The following is a 27213-nucleotide window of genomic DNA, read 5'->3' as shown; positions in this document are numbered from 1 at the left end:
TACATATACAGGACAGGTGCTGGGGGCCTGGGCGGCTGCTGAAGTATATAATATACAGTATATCAGCTGTGGCCGCCCCAGGTCACCCAGACTGTCAGAATACAGCGATACATCGCACTCACTCAGGGCGGTTAGGAGCTCCTCCAGAATCAGGCTGCCTGACTCTGATAAGTTCAGCAGTCAGTGAGTGCAGCCAGCGAGGGACGGGCGGGAGAGCAGAGCAGGAGAACGTGCTCTCTCCGCCCACAAACAATGTCACGCTGGCTGCCTTCTTAACCCCTATGTGCCTGGCCCTGCACTGACAGTGAGAAGATGCTTGTGCCAGCACAAATTGAACGGCCAGATGGATCTCTGACAGCGTGAGTGGGCCCCCCTGTCTCGCCAGGGCCCTGGCACTTGCCCGGGTGCGCCGGGTGCTGACGCCGGCCCTGATTTGATGCCTCAAAAAAATGCAACATGTTGCGTTTACCGGAAACCGCCGCACACCGCGAAACAACGCATGCAAAAGCATGTCCCTGCATACACCATGTTAAAGATTTGTACGAATGATGCATGCGGATGTATGCGGATCATACGCTGCGCATAGAAACGCTAATGTGAACCCAGCCTAAGTGTCACATGGTCTGTCAGTATATACACAACTTTTCTGAAAGGCCATAGAGGCTGTAACACCATTAAGCAAGAGGAACCACTAACCAAACAACACCAGGAAGACCAAGGAGATCTCCAAACATGTCAGGGCAAAGTTATTGAGAAGTACAAGTCAGGGTTGGGTTAGAAAAAATATCCCAATCTCTGATAATCCCCTGGAGCACCATCAAATCCATTATGATCAAATGGAAATAACATGGTACCACAACAAATCTGCCAAGAGAGGGCTGACTACTAAAACTCTCAGCCCAGGCAAGGAGAGCATTAATGAGAGAGGCAGCACAGAAATCAAAGGTAACCCTGAAGGAGCTGCAGAGTTACCAAGCAGAGACTGAAGTATCTGTTCATATGACCACAATAAGCCATACATTCTATACAGGTGGCCTTTATGGAAGAGTGGACAGAAAAAAGATTTTATTTACACACAAAAATTGTAAGGCTCGTTTTGAGTTTGCCAAAAAACACGTGGGAGACTCCCCAAATGTATGGAGGAAGGTGCTGTGATCAGATGAGATCAAAATTGAATTTTTTGGCCACCATGGTAAATTCTATGTCTGGCGCCAAACCAACCCAGCTCATCACCCCAAGAAGACCATCCCCACAGTGAAACATGGTGGTGGCAGCATCATGCTGTGGGGATGACAGCAGGGACAGGGAAAAAGGTCCGAGTGGATGGGAAGATTGATGGTGTGAAATACATGGATATTTGTGAGCAAAACCTCTTTCAGTCAGTCAGTGATTTGAGACTGGGACAGAGATTCACCTTCAACAAGATAACGACTCAAAGCATACTGCTAAATGAACACTCAAGTTGTGTAAGGGGAAACGTGTAAATGTTTTGGAGTGACCTAGTCAAAGTCCAGATATTAATCCAATTGAGAATCTGTGGTCATACTTGAAGATTGGTGTTTACTAGAGGAAACCATCTTACTTGAGGGAGTTTGAGCAGTTTTTCCTTGATGGATTGGGTAAAAATCCCAGTGCCAAGGTGTGGAAAGCTCATAGACAGGGCCGACATACCACATGTGAAGTCGGTGTGGCTGCACCAGGGCCCGGAGATGGAGGGGACCCATACAGGGCAGCTAACACTGAGGGCACTCTGGCCTGTTTATCCAGCCCTGAGGCTCCTCCAGGGGGCTCCTGGCCAGATTGCCCTCATGTGTGGCAGGCAGGGAGATATCCCTGCAGCTCCTCTGCCTACAGGAGAAAATAGCAGTGGAGCTGCAGGGATCCGTGCTGCTTCCTGCCCATCACTTCCTGTCTAACACAGCAGCGTGACTGGATGACGTTAGCATTCAACGTGCGGCTGTGTCAGAGATAAAGCTGCCAGCGATTAAGATGCTGCGGCTGCTGGGAACATGCGGAGAGGTGAGTGGTGCTGTGTGCATGTGTGTGGCTGTGGGGGAATGTGCAGAGAGGTGAGTGGTGTGTATGTGTGTAGGTGGAGAAGCAATGATAGGGGTAGTGGGGGAGAAGGCAATGATGGAGGTGGTGGAAAGGGCAATGATGGTGGTGGTGGTGGAGAAAGCAATGATAGAGGTGGTGGAAAGGGCATTGATGGGGTGGTGGGTGATTAAGCAATGGTGGAGGTGGTGGAGAGGGCAATGATGGGGGAGAAGGCAATAATGGAGGTGATGGAGAGGGCAATGATGGGGCGGTGAGGGAGAAGGCAATGATGGAGGTGATGGCGAGGGCAATGATAGAGGTGGTAGAAAGGGCAATGATAGGGTGGTGAGGGAGAAGGCAATGATGGAAGTGATGGAGAGGGCAATGATAGAGGTGGTGGAAAGAGCAATGATGGGGATCATGGGGTAGAAGACAATGATGGAGGTGGTGGAAAGGGCAATGATGGGGGTGGTGGGGGAGAAAGCAATGATAAGTGCCTGAATGTAAATATTATTCTGTGTCTGCACTGTGTGACCTGGAGTGATAATTAGTGTTGAGCGATACCGTCCGATACTTGAAAGTATCGGTATCGGAAAGTATCGGCCGATACCGGCAAAATATCGGATCCAATCCGATACCGATACCCGATACCAATACAAGTCAATGGGACTCATGTATCGGACGGTATTCCTGATGGTTCCCAGGGTCTGAAGGAGAGGAAACTCTCCTTCAGGCCCTGGGAACCATATAAATGTGTAAAAGAAAGAATTAAAATAAAAAATATCGCTATACTCACCTCTCCGACGCAGCCGGGACTTCAGCGAGGGAACCGGCAGCGTTGTTTGTTTAAAATTCGCGCTATTACTTGGTTACGTGAATTCCCGGCTTGTGATTGGTCAGGTCGGCCATGTTGCCGGGACGCGGACCAATCACAGCAAGCCGTGACGAAATTACGTCACGGCTTGCTGTGATTGGTCCGCGTCCCGGCAATATGGCCGCCCTGACCAATCACAAGCCGTGACGTCACGGGAGGCTGGACACGCGCTCACTTTAAAATTGGCGCGTGTCCAGCCTCCCGTGACGTCACGGCTTGTGATTGGTTGCGCCGCGGTCAACCAATCACAAGCCGGGAGGCTGGACGCGCTCATTTTAAAATGGGCGCGTGTCCAGCCTCCCGTGACGTCACGGCTTGTGATTGGTTGCGCCGCGGTCAACCAATCACAAGCCGGGAGGCTGGACGCGCTCATTTTAAAATGGGCGCGTGTCCAGCCTCCCGTGACGTCACGGCTTGTGATTGGTTGCGCCGCGGTCAACCAATCACAAGCCGGGAGGCTGGACGCGCTCATTTTAAAATGGGCGCGTGTCCAGCCTCCCGTGACGTCACGGCTTGTGATTGGTCAGGGCGGCCATATTGCCGGGACGCGGACCAATCACAGCAAGCCGTGACGTAATTTCGTCACGGCTTGCTGTGATTGGTCCGCGTCCCGGCAACGTGGCCGACCTGACCAATCACAAGCCGGGAATTCACGTAACCAAGTAATAGCGCGAATTTTAAACAAACAACGCTGCCGGTTCCCTCGCTGAAGTCCCGGCTGCGTCGGACAGGTGAGTATAGCGATATTTTTTATTTTAATTCTCTCTTTTACACATTTTAACATTAATGTTGTTGCGATACCCGATACCCGATACCACAAGAGTATCGGAATCCCGGTATCGGAATTCCGATACAGCAAGTATCGGCCGATACCCGATACTTGCAGCATCGGAATGCTCAACACTAGTGATAATGTTTTCCTGTATTCTACCTTTTCACATTTGTGTGAAATGTCCGTGTGCTTCTACGTTTTTATATCAGATGGCACACGGACTCAGAGGTTTATAGGTCCATTCACACATACATGAAAATGACGGATCTGAGAATGAGATATGTGAGGGTCAGAGAATGTCCTCTTCTGATCCCATTTTGAGGACCAGAATAGGACATGTGCAATGCATCTGTAAAAGCGTGCAGCACACCAACACTGCACATGGATACAGAGATGTAGCCTTATTATCTGTAGCAGTCTCTTAATATATAGTGTCAGCTATTATGTATATCAGAGTCCCTTAGTATATAGTGTACTCACTTATTATGTATAACAGAGTCCCTTAGTATATAGTGTACTCACTTATAATGTATAACAGAGTCTTTTAGTATATAGTGTACTCACTTATTATGTACTAGCTGAAGAGCCAGGCATTGCCTGGGCATAGTAACTAACTGTGGTTATAACAAATTATATACAGCCTCATACTGCAGCAGCACCTCACTTCTCTCATTTTCCCATCACAACTCTCATTTTCCCCCTCACATCTGTAATTTTCCCTCTCACATCTCTCATTTTCCCCCTCATACTTCTCATTTTGACCTCACACCTGTCATTTTCCAATCACTCCACTATTTTCCCCTCACTCCTCTCATTTTCCACTCACACTTCTTCACTTTCACCTCACACCTCTCATTTTCACCTCACACCTCTCATTTCCCCCTCACTCCACTATTTTCCCATCATTCCAGTATTTTCCCCTCACTCCTCTCATTTTCCCCTCACTCCTCTCATTTTCTCCTCCCCTCATTTTCCCCTCACGCCTCTCTTTCCCTCACACCTGCACAGCAACTTCCTGTTATGAGCACAGTGGTGTAATCCATGAGGCTCCTCCCTTTCCCTTGACATCATGCCTCACAGGAGCAACTCCATTTTAGGCACGATGGAGCTAGATGTGGCCTGTGTCTGCCATGCACTGATACTTTGAAGGCGGCGGCCCTGATTGCGCATGGCGAGTTTTGCGCGTGGCGAGTTTTATGTGTGGTGCCTTTTGAGTATGTGCAAGTTTTGTGTGAGGCAACTTTTGTGCATGTGGCAATTTTTCCGCGTGTGCAAGTTTTGCGTGTGGCGAGTTTTCCATGAGGTGAGTTTTGCACGTGTTTGCGAGTTTTGCATGAGCCTAGTTTTGCATGTGGCGAATTTTGCGCGTGGCGAGTTTTGAGTGGCGACTTTTGTGTTTCGACTTTTATGTGGCGAGGTTGGTGTATGTGTGGTGAAATGTGAGCTGAGGGTGGTATATGTGTTCAAGCACGTGGTAGTGTGTGGCGCATTTTGGGTGTGTGTTCATATCCCCGTGTGTGGTGAGTATCCCATGTCGGGGCCCCACCTTAGCAACTGTACGGTATAAACTCCTTGGCGCCATCGCTCTCATTCTTTAAGTCCCCCTTGTTCACATCTGGCAGCTGTCAATTTGCCTCCAACACTTTTCCTTTCACTTTTTCCCCATTATGTAGATAGGGGCAAAATAGTTTCATGAATTGGAATGCGCGGGGTTAAAATTTCACCTCACAACATAGCCTATGACGCCCTCGGGGTCCAGACGTGTGACTGTGCAAAATTTTGTGGCTGTAGCTGCGACGGTGCAGATGCCAATCCCGGACATACACACATTCAGCTTTATATATTAGATAGCACAGTCCTTTGTTACATAGTTTCTTCTTTTATTATGTATAACACCGTCCCTTATTATGTACCATCCTCTCTAGTTATATATGGTGCCGTCCCTTATTATATAGCTTACTCTGGCTGTTATGTACAGTGCTGTCTCTTACATAGTGTATTCTTGTTATTTTTATTATTCACAGCGCCCTCTTTTATTACATAGTCCCCTCTCTTGTTAGATATAAAATGACTGTTGATGATGGAGCCTGTAACCAGATGACCAGTCCATCAGCTCCTCCATCAGAACAGAAGCTTTCTTATGCTCCATCAGCCATCATTACATTATACATCTAACAAGACAGGACGGTATGTAATAAAGACAGGGCTCTATAAAATCTGATATTTAAGGGATGGAGCTGTACATAACGAGAGAGGGCACTGTGTAATAATGGAGAGCAATTCACATAATAAAGGAGACTATATAATACATATACATATGTATGTGTGTGTATGGCTATATATATATATATATATATATATATATATATATATATATAATGTAGCTTTGTCGCCATAAAAGTACAGGGGCCAGACACATTTCTTGCACAGGGGCCCCAAGCTGTCAGTGTCTGCCCCTGCTCATAGAGACTCATCCAAAGCAGCTTGCAGCTATAATTGCCACACAACGAGGCTCTACAAAGTACTGACTTTAGGGGCTGAATAGTTATGTACTCTGAAGTTTTCATTTCTTTTGTCCTTTTTTGTTGTTTGCTTCACAATAAAAAGAAAACCAAATCTTCACAGTTCCAAGCATGTTCTTTACATGAACTGATGCAAACCCTCAGAAAAACCCATGAAATTGCAGGTTGTGAGGTGGCAAAACACAAAAAATGCAAAGGGCGTGAATACTTTTGCGAGCCACTGCATACTTAGTAGTCTAGCTTTATCTCAACTCTGGAAATTGAAAGTGTTAATAAGCCAGTGTAACAGTGACTATACTTCATGCTTTCCATTAAAACATTTAATTTGTTTCCAAGCTAGGAAAATGTTAACACTATTTTTTCCAGATCTGTCAGTTTGGAGAAGGCAACAGAAATCTGACAGCATTCTGCAAATATCTTGGGTGTAAATGAAATAGAGCTAACAAGAAAGGTTAGATGCAGCAGAGTCTCAAAGTGTTTTCTAGGAATTTTGATAGGTAGTTTACTGTCCATTCAGTTGTTTACTTTAGACATGGTGATATATCCATACAAGTGGCTCTGCCTGATATAGTTTGTCAAACCATACTCTAAAAAATGTGAATACATAGGTTTCATGCTCAATTGTCAATAAGATGTATCCCAATACACTCTCACATTGGTCATCAAAGGCATGCCTCATTAACAAAATGAATGGTAACACCCAATTGTGAACGGATTCCTAAATTTCCAGACAGATTGACAGAGAAATGGTGCAATACAGAGTTATAAGACAAACACTCCAGAATAATTATTCCTTTTCAAAAACAAGTATTTAGTAAAACAGATGTACCAAGAAAGCTTGTAGTTCCTCTTTACATTAAGTTTCAACATTTAAAAGGCTACATTTATAATTTGATATGAGCAGACATGCATCAGAAAGCATTGCATTTCTTGTATGATGTTGCTTTACATTAATAGCTAAAGCATATCTCAACATAACGCTTACACTGGTTTCAGTGAAGAAATCTGAAATTTAATAAATGATGGAACATTAAAGTGGACTGATAAATGCGGAATGCATGGACAGTGCTCAGATTGCAAAACCTGGCTCAGCCGACATGTCTCCTGTGCTTATCTTAAAGGGTAACTATACTTTCATGTACGTTTTCAGAATAAGTTGGTATATATGTGTGTACATGCATACAGTTCTATAATTTTCAGTTAACTCTGAGCTGGTGTATGGAGACTAGCTGCTATACTGATGGCATGCACTAAAAACAGAAAGAGGGATTCCTACTCTCCTTTCCTTAGGTAGCACACACAGAAGCAGAAGATGCATGGAGGAAATTATACAACAGTACTGAGCAGTGTAGTTGTGAATCCAACACTGGGATACTTGCTGAAAAACTGTAGCAAAAATGTGTTTCCATGCTTGAGTCTGGCACTACTTCTTTGTTCTCCACCCCATAAATTTCAAAATTATCTGTAATCTGACACGCTCTGTGTAGGCAGCCTGTCTTTTTTTTTTAGTGACATGGATTTGAGCTGTTTTTTTTTCAAAGTGAAAGATGAGCTCAGGAGGGGAAAAATGGCTTCTAATTGGAGAAAGAAGCAGATTTATCTGATAACGTATATTTTGCAAAGTTGCTTTTATTAACTTTGACTTGTTGATTTAATTTGTACAAAGTTTATTAAAGTATAGTGCCCATTGAAAGAAATTGGTGGAGATAAATACAGCTCTGGCAAAAAATTAAGAGACCACCACATCAAAACCTTGTCATTGCCAGCCCAATCTCCAGACCTGAACCCCACTGAAAACCTCTGGAATGTAATTAAGAGGATGATGGATAGTCACAAGCCATCAAACAAAGAAGAACTGCTTACATTTTTGCGCCAGCAGTGTGAAAGACTGGTGGAAAGCATGCCAAGACGCATGAAAGCTGTTATTAAAAATAATAATAATAATAATTTTATTTATATAGCGCTAACATATTCCGCAGCGCTTTACAAATTATAGAGGGGATTTGTACAGACAATAGACATTACAGCATAACAAAAATCACACTTCAAAATAGATACCAATAGGAGTGAGGGCCCTGCTCGCCCTATCTATAGGAAAAAGGAAGACACGAGAGGTGGAAATCAAGGTTATTCCACAAAATATTGATTTCTGAACTCTTCCTGAGATAAAAATTTGTATTGTTGTTTCTGAATGATTATGAACTTGTTTTCGTTGCATTATTTGAGGTCTGAAAGCACTGGGGTTTCTTTTTTATCTTGACCATTTTTCTTTTTCAGAAAAAAAATACAAAATGTATTGCTTGGAAATTCGGAGACCTGTTGTCAGAAGTTTATAGAATAAAAGAACAATTTAGATTTTACTCAAAAATATACCTATAAAGAGAAAAATCAGACAAACTGAACATTTTGCAGTGGTCTCTTTAGTTTTGCCAGAGCTGTATGTCCTCTCCTTGCCTGGGTATCATGTCGGTCCTACTACTGAGAACTCAAGGTCCTTGAAGGGGCAGAAGAGATTGGCCTTTTTTTCTACTACAAATCCATTGTGTCCAAGCAGAAGGAAGGAATAGACGATCATAGATAAAGGTGCATAGTAATACATTTTACCCCTTTATTCCACTATTTAATAGGAGGCCTGAACCCCACTGATCACAATTTTTGTCTTGTCAGAAATGTTTAAATAACAGTGACCTTTTCAAATACAAATGTTTTCCCAGAACACAATCATATAACTAAATATAACAATGGGCAATTTCACCTGCTGGTAAAATATGCTTTATAAAGCCGGAGGGAAAGCTAAATAATACAATGTAAATCACAACATCATTCATTTTATTGTATACATAAGAAGGAATCCCCCATTTTAATTGTACGACCCTAAATGAAGTCTTAAAGTGCAAAGATTAAAATTACTGTAATTGGTAACAAAGGGACTAATTTCTGTATTAGACTAGCACATGTGTTGGAGGCAGCATTTGATTTCTATGACAATACAAAAATATTTCTCCTTGGCCCGCTCTGAATAGAATACTGCAAATATTATGCACATCTGTTTATGACATTTTTCCCGAGTAGCTACACTTGTGCGCTGAACACAAAAGGCCCCGTACGTTCACGATCCAAACTATTTGCCGCTCGCTGATTGCTGCTGACAACCTTTCAACAATTCCTCAGTATACAAATACAGCCATGGTAACAAACTACTTACTCTACTCAGAATCTCGGCTCTCTGCTTCTCAAAAACAAAACAATTTCAAATCTCAAAATTAAAATCAAATGTGATGGGATCATTTTCCAAATGTTCATATTTAGCCATGTTTCAGAATTTCTGTAGTATCATTTCAAAGGATTTTAGAATACAAGATTTTGTGGAAAATGCTCATTTCCTTTTCTCCAGTCATAGAGGTCAGTGTCCAATGAAATGGTAATTACCCCCCCCAAGAAAAAATAAAAAAATTAAATGCTACTATGGATAGTAAATATGTTAGTATTCTATGCATAGTTTTAGGATGATAGCAACATGGATTCATACAGCTAATTTTAATGGGGTTTTCCCAATTTATTCCATGTCTGTAAGATAGGGGATAACTTGCTGATTACTGGAAGTCCAACTGCTTTGACCCCTCAGAAATCCCAAGCACAAGGTTCTAAGATCCCAAGAACAGAAGTCTGTCTTAAATAAAACAGAGGTACCCATGCTTGATCTCACCGCATTCATTGTCATTGAGAATGCCAAAATAAAGCCGATTACAACGTTGGGCTAGATCCTGACTCACTAGACTACGTGGTCTCTTCACTATGAACACAACACAGTTTTGCAAGTTCTATTAATATCTATTCATTCTTTTGTTAGCTGTTTCTCTAGCCCTGATGAATCATAAAGATGAATTGTGTAATTCATTAATTTGACATCAATGTATATCAAAATACCAACAGTGTGAACGGAGCCTTTTAGGACTATGCAGTAAAAATAAATAGGAACACTGTGAACATGGCCATATAGGATTTTTCAGTAAATAAATCCTAGCAGAGTGAACAGAGCCCTGTTGGATTGTGCAGGCAATGGAGATTGGGCAGGTTACTACTGCAGTAAAGTATACATGGTCTACATTTCATATACTCCAATCTGTAGCAATGAAAACAGCTTTGCATTGGCTTACCATTTTGGCATCTGAGTGCATTGGAGGGACTTGAGGTGAAGCACAAGAATTGCTTAGGTTGGGACCCTGCATCCCCATGATATTGGAGTTCATTGACATCTGTCTTTCCATCTGTGTGGGATATGAGAAAAACTGTGACATACACCCACTAAATCCATAATAAGAAAGCGTGAGGTAGACAGACCCCTATTCACGTTTGGATTTCTAGTTTAAATAAAGGAAAAATATCTATCTTTGTACCGTGTTCACCAATAGATAGAAAAATAGTTAAATTTGAGAGTCCTCAGGGGCTGATACCTTTTATGGCTAACTGAAAACATGAAAACAAACTATGACCATGCTTTCAGTTATCCATTAAAATGTATCAACCCCTGAGGACTCTCAAATTGTAAAAGTTTACATAAAAACATATGAAAATGCATAAAGCATTTCATCCAGGTGGCATCCTGAATGGTCTTAGCTAGTCCATTGCTTGCTAAATCATAGATATTTGGCATTACAGGGAAAGCAGATGTCATTAGTTAGTTGTATTTTTACTTTATCCCATGTTATTCATTGTATAGTATTGTGGATGATGTAAAACTGATTTTAGTGCAAATGATTGAAGTAAGATGAATTGTGCTAGTAACTAATCATTAGAGTAAACATAAAGAGAGGAAACTTCATGATATCTGGTCATTCATCCTTCCAGCATATACTGTAGATCTATTTTGCCAGCCTTTTGGGTCTCAGCCTGATCTAGTGAATACACTGTATATCAAAAGGGAGGTCTTTGTACTGCTTGTACTTGAGGAGAACCCTGCACGCAGTCTTTTGGTACCAATGCAAGTTCTCACTTCCTTAAAGGGGTTATCTGGCCTTAGGCTATGTGCCTAAAGTCACTCAATGTGACTGCAGACTTGTGAATCCTCACATTGCACACACTGCGCTCTGTGAGGATTCTCTGATGCCGACACCGGGACCAGGTGGTCATGTGACTGCAAGTATGTGAGTTACATACTTCCGACCACACTCCAACTAGACTTGTCTGGTCTTGCTCAATATACTTGCATTGAACAAGTCCGCACCCATCTAGTCTGTGACCACATGTATGCAAATCAAATACTTGCAGTCACGTGCCCACCACTTTTGATTCCAGCACCAGATAATCCTCAGAGCGCAGTGCGCATGATGTGCAGATGCACAAGTCTACCAAGTCTACAGTCACACAGAGTGACTGCAAACTTGTTGTCTAAGGCTGGACAGCCTCCTTAACTTGTGTATAAGTAAAGAGTAATTTCATAAATTGAATACAGCAAGTGCAATAATAAAGGATTGAGTGAGGATCTGAAAGCTATCAAGACCTATCTGTCTACTAAATACTTCAAGAAATTAAAATTCTGGAGCTTATCGTATCTTATCTTGTAACTCTTTGTTTTATTGTTCCTCGGCTATTCCTCATGGACATTTATGAATAAATTGACAACTGGATGTTATTATTGGGAGTGTGTGCCACAATGCTATGGTTTCGACTAATCAATGCTGATGGTTTCAGACTTTAAGGACACATGTCTTTGACAAGAATAATAATACCTAGTCAATTTATAAATACATTTCTAGGGGAGAACATCATAAGAATAACAAAAAGTAAAGTTCTAAAAAATAGATTAACAAAAATTGTTAGTTTATGGGGAATACATATATTTACCAATAGCCGCCAGGCCATTGTAATTACATACAGTGCCTTGCGAAAGTATTCAGCCCCCTTGAACTTTTCAACCTTTTCCCACATATCATGCTTCAAACATAAAGATACCAAACGTATTCAGTTTTCAAATTTCCACAAAAATTAAAAATAACCAATAAATTTTATAAAACTTCACAATTGTGTTCCACTTGTTGTTGATTTTTCACCAAAAATTTACATTTGGTATCTTTATATTTGAAGCATTATATGTGGGTAAAGGTTGAAAAGTTCAAGGGGGCTGAATACTTTCGCGAGGCACTGTAATAACTCTGATTTAGGATCATGAAGAATAACATTTAGGTGCCTTTTTAAAAGAAATCCATTAAGTCCACATAACCAAGATGTTGCCTTTTCTCTAAATGCTAAAGAATTATGTAATTGAGGCTGTTATTATTTGGCCATAAAGCAGATAAATTCAGCAACACTCGTTCATCTGTGCTTTAACTGAACAGAAATGAAACCTCTATAGGGTTCTACGATGATCTGTTTGGAAAAGTTGAATTATTGGGGAGGGGTGCCAGTGATGTGGCTCTAATATTGGACTGCATTATGAATGTCTGACAGTTGCTTATGGGAAAAAGCTGAACACTTCAACTTACTGACATTACTGCAGTTATAATGAGGCCCCTGACGAGTGTTCTCAGTTTACATTTATATTGTTTAACTTTATAGACAGCTTGTAGCTATAGTCTTGTAGCTGTAGTCTAAGTTATCATGTCTAGTTTTTAGCAGACAATCCTTCATTTTGCCCTTGTGAATATAAGTGCAATGGAAGAACATCATATATAGGTATATACAGTTAGGTCCAGAAATATTAGGACAGTGACCGAATCTTTGTGATTTGGGCTCTGCATGCCCTTATTTTTTTATTTAAAATTAAACAAGTTAATCTGCAGGTGAATACCATTATGGAGGTGCCCAACCACAGTACTGAAAGTTCAACAGCAAGGAGAAGAGGAACTGGTGCACTGACTGCCAGCTGTCAGTCAGTGCTGGGCTGTGCTTACAGCTGACACTCTGGGTGCTGTGAGCAGTGACTGTAAGTTCTCCACGCCTGGATGACTGAAAGCTCCTGAGAGGAATAAAGTTTATTCTCTCCCAGGTGATGCATTTTCAGTACTGTGGTGGGGCACATGGATAACACTTTTCACCTGCCGATTAGCCCTATCTCTGCAGGTTAATAGTGTTATCGAACCTGACAGGTTCTGTTTAAGCCTTTGAAACCGCTCTAAAAACCCAACTCTTAAAAAAGCCTCCAACCTTCAAAACCCTACTGACAATATAGTGCCATATAAACAGCTTTTAGCCTCCCCTTCATTCCCCGTTCCCTTGTAGATTGTAAGCCCTCACCTGTTATGCACTGAAACAATAGGCAAGTATATAATTTGTATTATTTTTATCCTCATCCCTCCCCTCTGTTTATTGTGCTTTGGGGGCTGGACGAGACCTTAGAACATAATAAACATGTTTTCAAGGCACTTTCAATTCAGACTTCAGACCTAATCCAAACTGCTGGCGGGTCTACCCAAAACAAGTTTTCGCTCATCTCTACCCATAATCTATAATAGAACAAATGAGATCTATGAGACTAATTTAAAAAAATGACTATGATTTCACATTTTTAAATAACATGTTATAAATGGAACATTTCCAAACAAGGAACATACTTAAAAGGATTGTCCAGTCTAAAATGAAAAGTCTGCAGTCACTTTATATGACTGCAGACTTGTGAATCCTCCTAGCGCATGCACTGTGATGATTCGTCGATGTCAGCGCCAGGAATGGCAGTCACGTGGCAAAAAGTTTGTGATATGCATACCCCCCGGCCAGAATAAGACCAGACTGTTCCCGCTGTACCCACTGCAAGAGTATTGCGCGAGGCAGGAAACAGTCTAGTCAGGTTCTGGCCGGGAGTATGCATATCGCTTACCTGCGGTTACGTTTCCGGCACTGACACAGGTGAATCCTCGCATAGCGCAGTATATGCGTTGGGAGGATTCACAAGTCTGCAGTCATATAGAGTAACTGCAGACTTATCCTTAAAGGGGTTGTCAAGTCTGAAATGTCATGTTCTGTCACATCAATCACTTTAAGTATGTAAATGAAACTTTTTGTGCATGTGTACTACAGACCAGAATGTTCAGCAGTGCAGATTCCCTTTGACTAATTTCAGATGTTGGTGGCCCGTTGGTTATTGTGCATGTTGATTTTCGTAAATATAGGAAACACAAGACATGGGATAGCTTATTTTTCAACTACACTTGAGCAGACAAAAGAGTGAGTTAAAGAATCCCTAAAGAAATTAGATTTTATCACTAAAATAGCATGTACAGTGGGGCAAAAAAGTATTTAGTCAGTCAGCAATAGTGCAAGTTCCACCACTTAAAAAGATGAGAGGCGTCTGTAATTTACATCATAGGTAGACCTCAACTATGGGAGACAACCTGAGAAAAAAAAATCCAGAAAATCACATTGTCTGTTTTTTTATCATTTTATTTGCATTTTATGGTGGAAAATAAGTATTTGGTCAGAAACAAAATTTCATTTCAATACTTTGTAATAAATCCTTTGTTGGCAATGACAGAGGTCAAACGTTTTCTGTAAGTCTTCACAAGGTTGCCACACACTGTTGTTGGTATTTTGGCCCATTCCTCCATGCAGATCTCCTCTAGAGCAGTGATGTTTTTGGCTTTTCGCTTAGCAACACGGACTTTCAACTCCCTCCAAAGGTTTTCTATAGGGTTGAGATCTGGAGACTGGCTAGGCCACTCCAGGACCTTGAAATGCTTCTTACGAAGCCACTCCTTCGTTGCCCTGGCGGTGTGCTTTGGATCATTGTCATGTTGAAAGACCCAGCCACGTTTCAACTTCAATGCCCTTGCTGATAGAAGGAGGTTTGCACTCAAAATCTCACGATACATGGCCCCATTCATTCTTTCATGTACCCGGATCAGTCGTCCTGGCCCCTTTGCAGAGAAACAGCCCCAAAGCATGATGTTTCCACCACCATGCTTTACAGTAGGTATGGTGTTTGATGGATGCAACTCAGTATTCTTTTTCCTCCAAACACGACAAGTTGTGTTTCTACCAAACAGTTCCAGTTTGGTTTTATCAGACCATAGGACATTCTCCCAAAACTCCTCTGGATCATCCAAATGCTCTCTAGCAAACTTCAGACAGGCCCGGACATGTACTGGCTTAAGCAGTGGGACACGTCTGGCACTGCAGGATCTGAGTCCATGGTGGCGTAGTGTGTTACTTATGGTAGGCCTTGTTACATTGGTCCCAGCTCTCTGCAGTTCATTCACTAGGTCCCCCCGCGTGGTTCTGGGATTTTTGCTCACCGTTCTTGTGATCATTCTGACCCCACGGGGTGGGATTTTGCGTGGAGCCCCAGATTGAGGGAGATTATCAGTGGTCTTGTATGTCTTCCATTTTCTAATTATTGCTCCCACTGTTGATTTCTTCACTCCAAGCTGGTTGGCTATTGCAGATTCAGTCTTCCCAGCCTGGTGCAGGGCTACAATTTTGTTTCTGGTGTCCTTTGACAGCTCTTTGGTCTTCACCATAGTGGAGTTTGGAGTCAGACTGTTTGAGGGTGTGCACAGGTGTCTTTTTATACTGATAACAAGTTTAAACAGGTGCCATTACTACAGGTAATGAGTGGAGGAAAGAGGAGACTCTTAAAGAAGAAGTTACAGGTCTGTGAGAGCCAGAAATCTTGATTGTTTGTTTCTGACCAAATACTTATTTTCCACCATAAAATGCAAATAAAATGATAAAAAAACAGACAATGTGATTTTCTGGATTTTTTTTTCTCAGATTGTCTCCCATAGTTGAGGTCTACCTATGATGTAAATTACAGACGCCTCTCATCTTTTTAACCCCTTCCTGACATCCGACGTACTATCCCGTCGAGGTGGGGTGGGCCCGTATGACCGCCGACGGGATAGTACGTCATACGCGATCAGCGGCGCTCACGGGGGGAGCGCCGCCGATCGCGGCCGGGTGTCAGCTGATTATCACAGCTGACATCCGGCACTATGTGCCAGGAGCGGTCACGGACCGCCCCCGGCACATTAACCCCCGGCACACCGCGATCAAACATGATCGCGATGTGCCGGCGGTGCAGGGAAGCATCGCGCAGGGAGGGGGCTCCCTGCGGGCTTCCCTGAGCCCCCCGCAGCAACGCGATGTGATCGCGTTGCTGCGAGGGTCTTACCTCCCTCCCTGCAGCTCCCAGACCCGGATCCAAGATGGCCGCGGATCCGGGTCCTGCAGGGAGGGAGGTGGCTTCACAGAAGCCTGCTCAGAGCAGGCACTGTGAAGCAGCCTGCACTTTCCTCAGATCGGTGATCTGTCAGAGTGCTATGCAAACTGGCAGATCACCGATCTGTATTGTCCCCCCCTGGGGCAAAGTAAAAAAGTTAAAAAATTTTTTTTCCAAATGTGTAAAAAAAAAAAAAAAAAAAAAAAAATTCCAAAATAATGAAAAAAAAAATAAAATATTATTCCCATAAATACATTTCTTTATCTAAATAAAATAAAAAAAACAATAAAAGTACACATATTTAGTATCGCTGCGTCCGTAACGACCCAACCTATAAAACTGCCCCACTAGTTAACCCCTTCAGTAAACACCGTAAGAAAAAAAAAAAAAAAACGAGGCAAAAAACAACGCTTTATTACCATACCGCCGAACAAAAAGTGGAATAACACGCGATCAAAAAGACGGATATAAATAACCATAGTACCGCTGAAAACGTCATCTTGTCCCGCAAAAAACGAGCCGCCATACAGCATCATCAGCAAAAAAATAAAAAAGTTATAGTCCTGAGAATAAAGCGATACCAAAATAATTATTTTTTCTATAAAATAGTTTTTATCGTATAAAAGCACCAAAACATAAAAAAATTATATAAATGAGATATCGCTGTAATCGTACTGACCCGACGAATAAAACTGCTTTATCAATTTTACCAAACGCGGAACGGTATAAACGCCTCTCCCAAAAGAAATTCATGAATAGCTGGTTTTTGGTCATTCTGCCTCACAAAAATCGGAATAAAAAGTGATCAAAAATGGTCACGTGTCCGAAAATGTTACCAATAAAAACGTCAACTCGTCCCACAAAAAACAAGACCTCACATGACTCTGTGGACCAAAATGTGGAAAAATTATAGGTCTCAAAATGTGGAGACGCAAAAACTTTTTTGCTATAAAAAGCGTCTTTTAGGCTGGTTTCACACTTGCGTTTTTATCTGCATGCGTTTTTTTAAAAAACGCATGTGTGAAAAAACGCATGTAAACGTGGTAAAACGCATGCGTTTTTAGACGCATGCGTTTTTATAGAAAAACACAAGAAAACAAACAAAAAAAAAAAACCCTACCCCTAACCCTACCCCTACCCCTAACCTGAAATACGTGGCACTAAAATATACGTTTATATACGTATATAAGTGCCACGATATTTCAGTGGCCACGTATATAAGTGCCACGTATATAAGTGCCACGTATATAAGTGCCACGTATATAAGTGCCACGTATATAAGTGCCACGTACTTAAGTGCCACGTACTTAAGTGCCACGTACTTAAGTGCCACGTATTTACGTGCCACGTATTCACGTGCCACGTATTTACGTGCCACGTACTTAAGTGCCACGTACTTAAGTGCCACGTACTTAAGTGCCACGTATTTACGTGCCACGATATTTCAGTGCCACGTATAACCACATAGTTATAGTATTTATAGTACGTGGCACTGAAATACGTGGCACTGAAATATCGTGGCACTGAAACACGTGGCACTGAAACACGTGGCACTTAAATACGTGGCACTTAAATATGTGGCACTTAAATACGTGGCACTTAAATACGTGGCACTTATGACTGTCAGAAAATGTTCATTAAACGGTTAGAGGTGAGGTTAGGGGTAGGGTTAGGGTTACCGTTGGGATTAGGGTTAGGGGTGTGTTTGGGTTAGGGTTTCAGGTAGAATTGGGGAGTTTCCACTGTTCAGGCACATCAGGGGCTCTCCAAACGCGACATGGCATCCGATCTCAATTCCAGCCAATTCTGCGTTGAAAAAGTAAAACAGTGCTCCTTCCCTTCCGAGCTCTCCCGTGCGTCCAAAAAGGGGTTTACCCCAACATATGGGTTATCAGCGTACTCGGGACAAATTGAACAACAACTTCTGGGGTCCAAGTTCTCTTGTTATCCTTGGGAAAATAAAAATTTGGGGGGCTAAAAATCATTTTTGTGGGAAAAAAATATGTTTTATTTTCACGGCTCTGCGTTGTAAACTGTAGTGAAACACTTGGGGGTTCAAAGTTCTCACAACACATCTAGATAAGTTCCTTGGGAGGTCTAGTTTCCAATATGGGGTCACTTGTGGGGGGTTTGTACTGTTTGGGTACATCAGGGGCTCTGCAAATGCAACGTGACGCCTGCAGACCAATCCATTTAAGTCTGCATTCCAAATGGCGCTCCTTCCCTTCCGAGCTCTGTCATGTGCCCAAACAGTGGTTACCCCCCACATAGGGGGTATCAGCGTACTCAGGACAAATTGGACAACAACTTGTAGGGTCCAATTTATTCTGTTACCCTTGTAAAAATACAAAGCTGGGGGCTAAAAAATCATTTTTGTGAAAAAAAAAAAGAATTTTTATTTTCACGGCTTTGCGTTACAAACTGTAGTGAAACACTTGGGGGTTCAAAGTTCTCACAACACATCTAGATAAGTTCCTTGGGAGGTCTAGTTTCCAATATGGGGTCACTTGTGGGGGGTTTGTACTGTTTGGGTACATCAGGGGCTCTGCAAATGCAACGTGACGCCTGCAGACCAATCCATTTAAGTCTGCATTCCAAATGGCGCTCCTTCCCTTCCGAGCTCTGTCATGTGCCCAAACAGTGGTTACCCCCCACATAGGGGGTATCAGCGTACTCAGGACAAATTGGAAAACAACTTTTAGGGTCCAATTTATTCTGTTACCCTTGTAAAAATACAAAGCTGGGGGCTAAAAAATCATTTTTGTGAAAAAAAAAAGAATTTTTATTTTCACGGCTTTGCGTTACAAACTGTAGTGAAACACTTGGGGGTTCAAAGTTCTCACAACACATCTAGATAAGTTCCTTGGGAGGTCTAGTTTCCAATATGGGGTCACTTGTGGGGGGTTTGTACTGTTTGGGTACATCAGGGGCTCTGCAAATGCAACGTGACGCCTGCAGACCAATCCATTTAAGTCTGCATTCCAAATGGCGCTCCTTCCCTTCCGAGCTCTGTCATGCGCCCAAACAGTGGTTACCCTCCATATATGGGGTATCAGCGTACTCAGGACAAATTGGACAACAACTTTTGGGGTCCAGTTTATTCTGTTACTCTTGTAAAAATACAAAAGCTGGGGGCTAAAAAATCATTTTTGTGAAAAAAAAAAAGAATTTTTATTTTCACGGCTCTGCGTTATAATCTGTAGTGAAACACTTGGGGGTGCAAAGCTCTCAAAACACATCTAGATAAGTTCCTTAGGGGGTCTAATTTCCAAAATGGTGTCATTTGTGGGGGGTTTCAATGTTTAGGCACATCAGGGGCTCTCCAAACGCAACATGGCGTCCCATCTCAATTCCAGTCAATTTTGCATTGAAAAGTCAAATGGCGCTCCTTCCCTTCCAAGCTCTGCCATGCGCCCAAACAGTGGTTTACCCCAACATATGGGGTATCTGCGTACTCAGGACAAATTGCACAACATTTTTTGGGGACCAATTTCTTCTCTTACCCTTGGGAAAATAAAAAATTGGGGGCGAAAAGATCATTTTTGTGAAAAAATATGATTTTTTATTTTTACGGCTCTGCATTATAAACTTCTGTGAAGCACTTGGTGGGTCAAAGTGCTCACCACACATCTAGATAAGTTCCTTAGGGGGTCTACTTTCCAAAATGGTGTCACTTGTAGGAGGTTTCAATGTTTAGGCACATCAGGGGCTCTCCAAACGCAACATGGCGTCCCATCTCAATTCCAGTCAATTTTGCATTGAAAAGTCAAATGGCGCTCCTTCACTTCCGAGCTCTGCCATGCGCCCAAACAGTGGTTTACCCCAACATATGGGGTATCTGCGTACTCAGGACAAATTGCACAACATTTTTTGGGGACCAATTTCTTCTCTTACCCTTGGGAAAATAAAAAATTGGGGGCGAAAAGATCATTTTTGTGAAAAAATATGATTTTTTATTTTTACGGCTCTGCATTATAAACTTCTGTGAAGCACTTGGTGGGTCAAAGTGCTCACCACACATCTAGATAAGTTCCTTAGGGGGTCTACTTTCCAAAATGGTGTCACTTGTAGGGGGTTTCAATGTTTAGGCACATCAGGGGCTCTCCAAACGCAACATGGCGTCCCATCTCAATTCCAGTCAATTTTGCATTGAAAAGTCAAATGGCGCTCCTTCCCTTCCAAGCTCTGCCATGCGCCCAAACAGTGGTTTACCCCAACATATGGGGTATCTGCGTACTCAGGACAAATTTCACAACATTTTTTGGGGACCAATTTCTTCTCTTACCCTTGGGAAAATAAAAAATTGGGGGCGAAAAGATCATTTTTGTGAAAAAATATGATTTTTTATTTTTACGGCTCTGCATTATAAACTTCTGTGAAGCACTTGGTGGGTCAAAGTGCTCACCACACATCTAGATAAGTTCCTTAGGGGGTCTACTTTCCAAAATGGTGTCACTTGTAGGGGGTTTCAATGTTTAGGCACATCAGGGGCTCTCCAAACGCAACATGGCGTCCCATCTCAATTCCAGTAAATTTTGCATTGAAAAGTCAAATGGCGCTCCTTCCCTTCCAAGCTCTGCCATGCGCCCAAACAATGGTTTACACCCACATATGGGGTATCAGCGTACTCAGGACAAATTGTACAACAACTTTTGCAGTCTATTTTCTCCTGTTACCCTTGGTAAAATAAAACAAATTGGAGCTGAAATAAATTTTGTGTGAAAAAAAATTAAATGTTCATTTTTATTTAAACATTCCAAAAATTCCTGTGAAACACCTGAAGGGTTAATAAACTTCTTGAGTGTGGTTTTGAGCACCTTGAGGGGTGCAGTTTTTAGAATGGTGTCACACTTGGGTATTTTCTATCATACAGACCCCTCAAAATGACTTCAAATGAGATGTGGTCCCTAAAAAAAAATGGTGTTGTAAAAATGAGAAATTTCTGGTCAACTTTTAACCCTTATAACTCCCTAACAAAAAAAAATTTTGGTTCCAAAATTGTGCTGATGTAAAGTAGACATGTGGGAAATGTTACTTATTAAGTATTTTGCGTGACATATGTCTGTGATTTAAGGGCATAAAAATTCAAAGTTGGAAAATTGCAAAATTTTCAAAATTTTCGCCAAATTTCCGTTTTTTTCACAAATAAACGCAAGTTATATTGAAGAAATTTTACCACTATCATGAAGTACAATATGTCACGAGAAAACAATGTCAGAATCGCCAAGATCCGTTGAAGCGTTCCAGAGTTATAACCTCCTAAAGGGACAGTGGTCAGAATTGTAAAAATTGGCCCGGTCATTAACGTGCAAACCACCCTTGGGTGTGAAGGGGTTAAGTGGTGGAACTTGCACTATTGCTGACTGACTAAATACTTTTTTGCCCCACTGTAAGTGACAGCCATAAGGCAAGTCTATAGCCAGTACTGGATTGGGAGGACATTTACATTGGCCCAATAATCTTTATCTACTTTTACAATGCTATGAGGCTTTGAATGATGGCCCTCAGCATGTCAGCATGTCTAAAAAATTGAACTTGGCTTCTTACCAGATATCAGAACTGAAGGTAAATAACGATAGCGAAAAGCAGCACTCATAGATAAGACAATAAATCTTTTCAGAAAAAAAAAGCCAAGAGCGAAGCATTTAGTACATTGTATAAACAATATATATTTATTATAGAAGAAATTGCAGCTTTAAAAGCATGTGTTGAAACAGAACAGAAATTTATGGCATTTTCCCAAGGATGAAAATGGTATATTCTTTGCAAAGTAATCAGAACGTGAAGGTTTGTGATACATTTGATCATTACAGAAGGGTAAGTGCTGCCAGAATGTTACTAGAAGGAAGGCTCTGGGGGAAAGCAGAGGAGATCATATTTCTGGTCTCCTTGGCCTGCTGATGTGACAAGCAGGCTGTTTAGCTTTACCGTATTTATCACAAATAGCCATCAACATGGCCGTGAAACAAACTCATTCTTATCAGTGGACAACTATAGTGCTAAAAGCTTTTAAATGCATAATCCTTTTTATCACGCGCTCTAAGCTGTTACGGAAAAGGTCTTCACCAGTTATTTCTATGCCTTGTAGTATCACTTTATACTTCTTGAAGATATTTTTGTTTTATAAGAAGGTTTTTTTTTTTTTGCAGTCATGGTACATGGCTACATAATCTGCAAGTTGATAAACTGTCATGCCTTGCGAATCAGGCGTGTCAGCTAGCTTTACCGAGAGATACATCTGCACAGTGGAATTTGATAGCCCCAACAGAGGTCAACTTAGTGCTGATCTCTTTTGTGGTTTGTAGTTAAAAAAAAAAAAAACAACATTTTTTTCTAAGTGCAAAAAGAGGGAGGGTGGAGAAAAATGTTGAAGAAAAAAGGAAAAATTAGTTCCCTCCCAACACGGCAAGATATGTTTCCCATTTCCAGTAAGCATTCCAAAAATGATTTTGTTACCACAAAGGCCCCTTTGCTATTACTTAAAATTGACCAGACAAAGGATGGTTCCATGTTAATCAGCAAAAATGAAAGCAGGACAAAATATGTGTGTGTTAAAAGAACAAAGCCAAGCTGCTGCTATACGAAAAGACTCCTGACCCAATGGGTAAGTCTAATATAAATAATTGGTTTTCATTAAGAAGATGTTTCCGAGACTGGAACAAGAATATATATCAAGAGTAAAAAAAAGGATACGCTGGAGAGTTAATAAAAAACAGAAGAGAGTGCAAGAAGAATAATGTAAACAGCTGAGAAGAAATATGGAAAACCAAGACTGGATAAAGAAGAGAACAATTACTAAGCAGTTCCAAGGAATCACAAATAAAGGGGCCAAAAGTTTCTCTCAATGGAATCGTTACGTTCTGCAAACTCAATCCTGAAGTATAAGAAAAAAAAATCAATCCTGAAGTATGCCTAGGATCATGTCTTGGCGATCACAATTACTGAGCTGCATGTTCTTGTTCTCACAGTACAAAACTTCAGAATAGGATTAGCCCCATTCACATTGAATGGAGAGGCAGAGTTCTCAGCAATCGGACGATTATCACCTATCCTGTGACTACGTAATACATGTCGTTAGAGGTATAGTGTAGTTAATTTAATCCAATTTAGTTATTGTACCATGGATAAACCAGATCTTCAACAATCTATCTTTAAAAGTTAAATAAATATATAGAACAAAGAAAACTCATAGCAAGATTGGACCAACATTACTGTTTGTCTTTTCACTCTCTTGGGCCAGTTCCATAGTCCCATAGTCTATAGGAACCCAGTGACAAAGTAATGGAACCTACCAAGGCTTGGCCCCTTTCTTTAAAAAGCCCATAGTACCAAATGGTTTCTTTCTATGGCATATATGTCTTTATTATATTTAATGTTGTATGAAAATAACATCTTCACAAAGCAAGAGAACAGGGCCACCTATTGAAGGTAGCAATCCTACAAATCAATATTGGACCTTTAAATTGTCATGCATGATTGACATCTCTCTTGAACATTTGTTGGCCGGCAGTCACATTCACATTAGACCGTCGTCCACATTTGTCGATATCGGCGAGTTCAGCCAACATTGGTCTATCGTGTATGGGAGCCCAAAGTCAAGTGGATGCAAATGAGCTCTTATCAAGTTAAAATAAAGCTGCCCGAGCCACATATTGGAAGTGATTACCCTAAAAGTACAAATCTGGTCTAGCTTATATCCAAAGTCATGTAGCCAGACTTGTTAAAGGATAAATCCTTCCAAAAGGTGGCACCAGAGATATAGCTTTCTTTTACATGGAGGAGAGCTAAAGCTAGAGTCATATTTACAGTATACAGTGCATTCCACTAAACATGTACGCCTAAATTGCAAAAAAAACACCTATACTTATATATGGATGCATCACCATAGACTAAAATGTGCAAAACATAGTGAAAAAATTGTTCTTTTCACTACATTTTGTAAGGTTTTCCTCGTATTGAGTTTTTTGGATATAAAAAAAACATAGTTGACCTTTTTTTTTGTTTCAAACACCCCCCAACCTAAAACGAATAAACACGTCTGCAGTTTTTCTCCATTGTTCTAAATGGGAGGTGTATTGAAACATAAAGCAGTGTCTTTCAATATATTTAAAAGTTAAAAAAATACATTTTTTTATTAATTTGATGAGAAAAAGGTTTACTCCTTTAGACACACCTTCAGCATCTTGCCACAGAGTTGTCACTATCCAAATCAATGAAAATATATTCTCCCATTGTTTATCTGGATAGCACTGCACAGCTTTATTTCACAGCAAAAAGAAACAAAAAAAAAAAAACAAAAAAAGAAAATAATGAGCAGCCAACTAGTTCACGTGATGACTTACCAAGATGCATGTACACCAACAAGTTTTTGGTATACTGGTTTTGAATATGCTGATAATTTATAAACGATACATTATAAATGAGATCTTAAAGGGGTTGTCCAGGTTTGGGGCTTATGTCTGCAGTCACACTACACTGTGTGCAGAATTATTAGGCAAGCTGTATTTTAGAGGATTATTTTTATTATTGATCAACAACTATGTTCTCAATCAAGCCAAAAGACTCCTAAATATCAAAGCTTAATATTTTTGGAAGTTGGAGTGGGGATTTTTTTAGATTTGGCTATCTTAGGAGGATATCTGTTTGTGCAGGTAACTATTACTGTGCAGAATTATTAGGCAACTTAATAAAAACCAAATATATTCCCATCTCACTTGTTTATTTTCACCAGGTAAAGCAATATATTTGCATAAAATTTAGAAATAAACATTTCTGACATGCAAAAACAAAACCCCCCAAAATTAGTGACCAATATAGCCACCTTTCCTTATGATGACACTCACCAGCCTTCCATCCATAGATTCTGTCAGTTGCTTGATCTGTTTACGACCAACATTGCGTGCAGCAGCCACCACAGCCTCCCAGACGCTGTTCCGAGAGGTGTACTGTTTTCCCTCCCTGTAGATCTCACATTTTATGAGGGACCACAGGTTCTCTATGGGGTTCAGATCAGGTGAGCAAGGGGGCCATGTCATTATTTTTTCTTTTTTGAGACCTTTAGTGGCCAGCCACGCTGTGGAGTAGTTGGAGGCATGTGATGGAGCATTGTCCTGCATGAAAATCATGTTTTTCTTGAATGATACCGACTTCTTCTTGTACCACTGCTTGAAGAAGTTGTCTTCCAGAAACTGGCAGTAGGTCTGGGAGTTGAGCTTCACTCCATCCTCAACCCAAAAAGGTCCCACAAGTTCATCTTTGATGATACCAGCCCATACCAGTACCCCACCTCCACCTTGCTGGCATCTGAGTCGGAGCTCTCTGCCCTTTACTGATCCAGCCTCTGGCCAATCAAGAGTCACTCTCATTTCATCAATCCATAAAACCTTTGAAAAGTCAGTCTTAAGATATTTCTTGGCCCAGTCTCAACATTTTATTTTATGTTTCTTGTTCAAAGGTGGTCGTTTTTCAGCCTTCCTTACCTTGTCCATGTCCCTGAGTATCGCACACCTTGTGGTTTTTGCTACTCCAGTAACGTTGCAGCTCTGAAATATGGCAAAACTGGTGGCAAATGGCATCTTGGCAGCTTCACGCTTGATTTTCCTCAATTCATGGGCAGTTATTTTGCATCTTTTTTGCCCAACACGCTTCTTGCGACCCTGTTGGCTATTTGCCATGAAATGCTTGATTGTTCAGTGATCACGCTTCAAAAGTTTGGCAATTTCAAGACTGCTGCATCCCTCTGCAAGACCTCTCACCATTTTGGACTTTTCAGAGCCCGTCAAATCTCTCTTCTGACCCATTTTGCCAAAGGAAATGAAGTTGCCTAATAATTAAGCACACCTTATATAGGGTTTTGATGTCATTAGACAACACCCCTCCTCATTACAGAGATGCAGATCAACTGATTTACTTAATTGGTAGTTGGCTCTCAAGCCTGAACAGCTTGGAGTAGGACAACATGTATAAAAAGTATCATGTGATCAAAATACAACTTGCCTAATAATTCTACACACAGTGTATGTGACTGCAGACTTGTGAATTCTCATAGTGCACATTGTGCTCATTGTCAGGATTCTCTGGTGCCAGAACTGGAAGCCAAACCAAAAGTATGTAATTTGCATTCTTTTTTGTACTAGACGTGTTAAGACTTGCTAAATTCACTTGTTTTGTCAGCACATGACCGCATGAATGCAAATTGCCTTTTGTCGTCACGCACCCGCTCACTGTCAGCATCGGCATCAAAGCACCCCAGCAGTACGCACACGGCAAATTGTGAGCTTTCACAAGTCTGCAGTCATATACAGTAACTGCAGACTTGAGCCCCAAGCATAGACAACCCCTTTAAATGTAACCTGTCACATCGTACAGTCTGAACCATTGGCAGCATAGTATGCAAAAGGAGAAGCCGAAACAGAATTATATTTGTTTGTTGTATAACTTGTATTTTACTCTTTAAAGTCCCTGTTGCTTGTATGCATTGTAGTCAGTGATTGATGTTTAGCTCTATATGCACAAGCAAGACTGTCAATCACTGAGTAGGACCGCCCACTGGACTCATACACATGCAAACATCAGGGATTTCAGTGAACAAAATGCAAATTTTATTAAAACATTTCCTATAAAAATGTATATCACCCGAAACAGCTCCTCCTGACCTATAACATCCTGTCTGCAGATTGGATATTATTTCCAACGTAACAAGTTCCTTTTACATTTTCCTAAGAAATCTCCTACTTCCAGTCCCAATTTATAAGCGAGATCGTCTAGAAACAACAGCATTAGTAAAGGCAACAAATAACAGCAATTAACAGCGGTACCCTGGAATAATAACTGAGCAGTGATGCTACATGATGGA

General features: G+C 41.3%; 1 protein-coding gene across 4 annotated transcripts in view; it reads right to left on the bottom strand.

Annotated features, from left to right (window-relative positions):
- The window catches only part of CREB5 (cAMP responsive element binding protein 5), a 607187-nt gene that overhangs the window by 119901 nt on the left and 460073 nt on the right, over positions 1-27213 (bottom strand). For 3 of the 4 annotated variants that reach the window (XM_077268826.1, XM_077268824.1, XM_077268827.1), the window contains one exon: positions 10363-10473. The exons of the other annotated variant lie outside the window; for it this stretch is intronic. In XM_077268826.1, coding sequence (XP_077124941.1) covers positions 10363-10473 — 111 coding nt within the window. The remainder of the gene's footprint in view (positions 1-10362; positions 10474-27213) is intronic. 4 annotated transcript variants of the gene reach the window in all.

This window comes from Ranitomeya variabilis, chromosome 6 (genome assembly GCF_051348905.1).
Source record: "Ranitomeya variabilis isolate aRanVar5 chromosome 6, aRanVar5.hap1, whole genome shotgun sequence".
Lineage (NCBI taxonomy): Eukaryota > Metazoa > Chordata > Amphibia > Anura > Dendrobatidae > Ranitomeya > Ranitomeya variabilis.
This window is presented reverse-complemented; position numbering and strand designations above follow the sequence as displayed.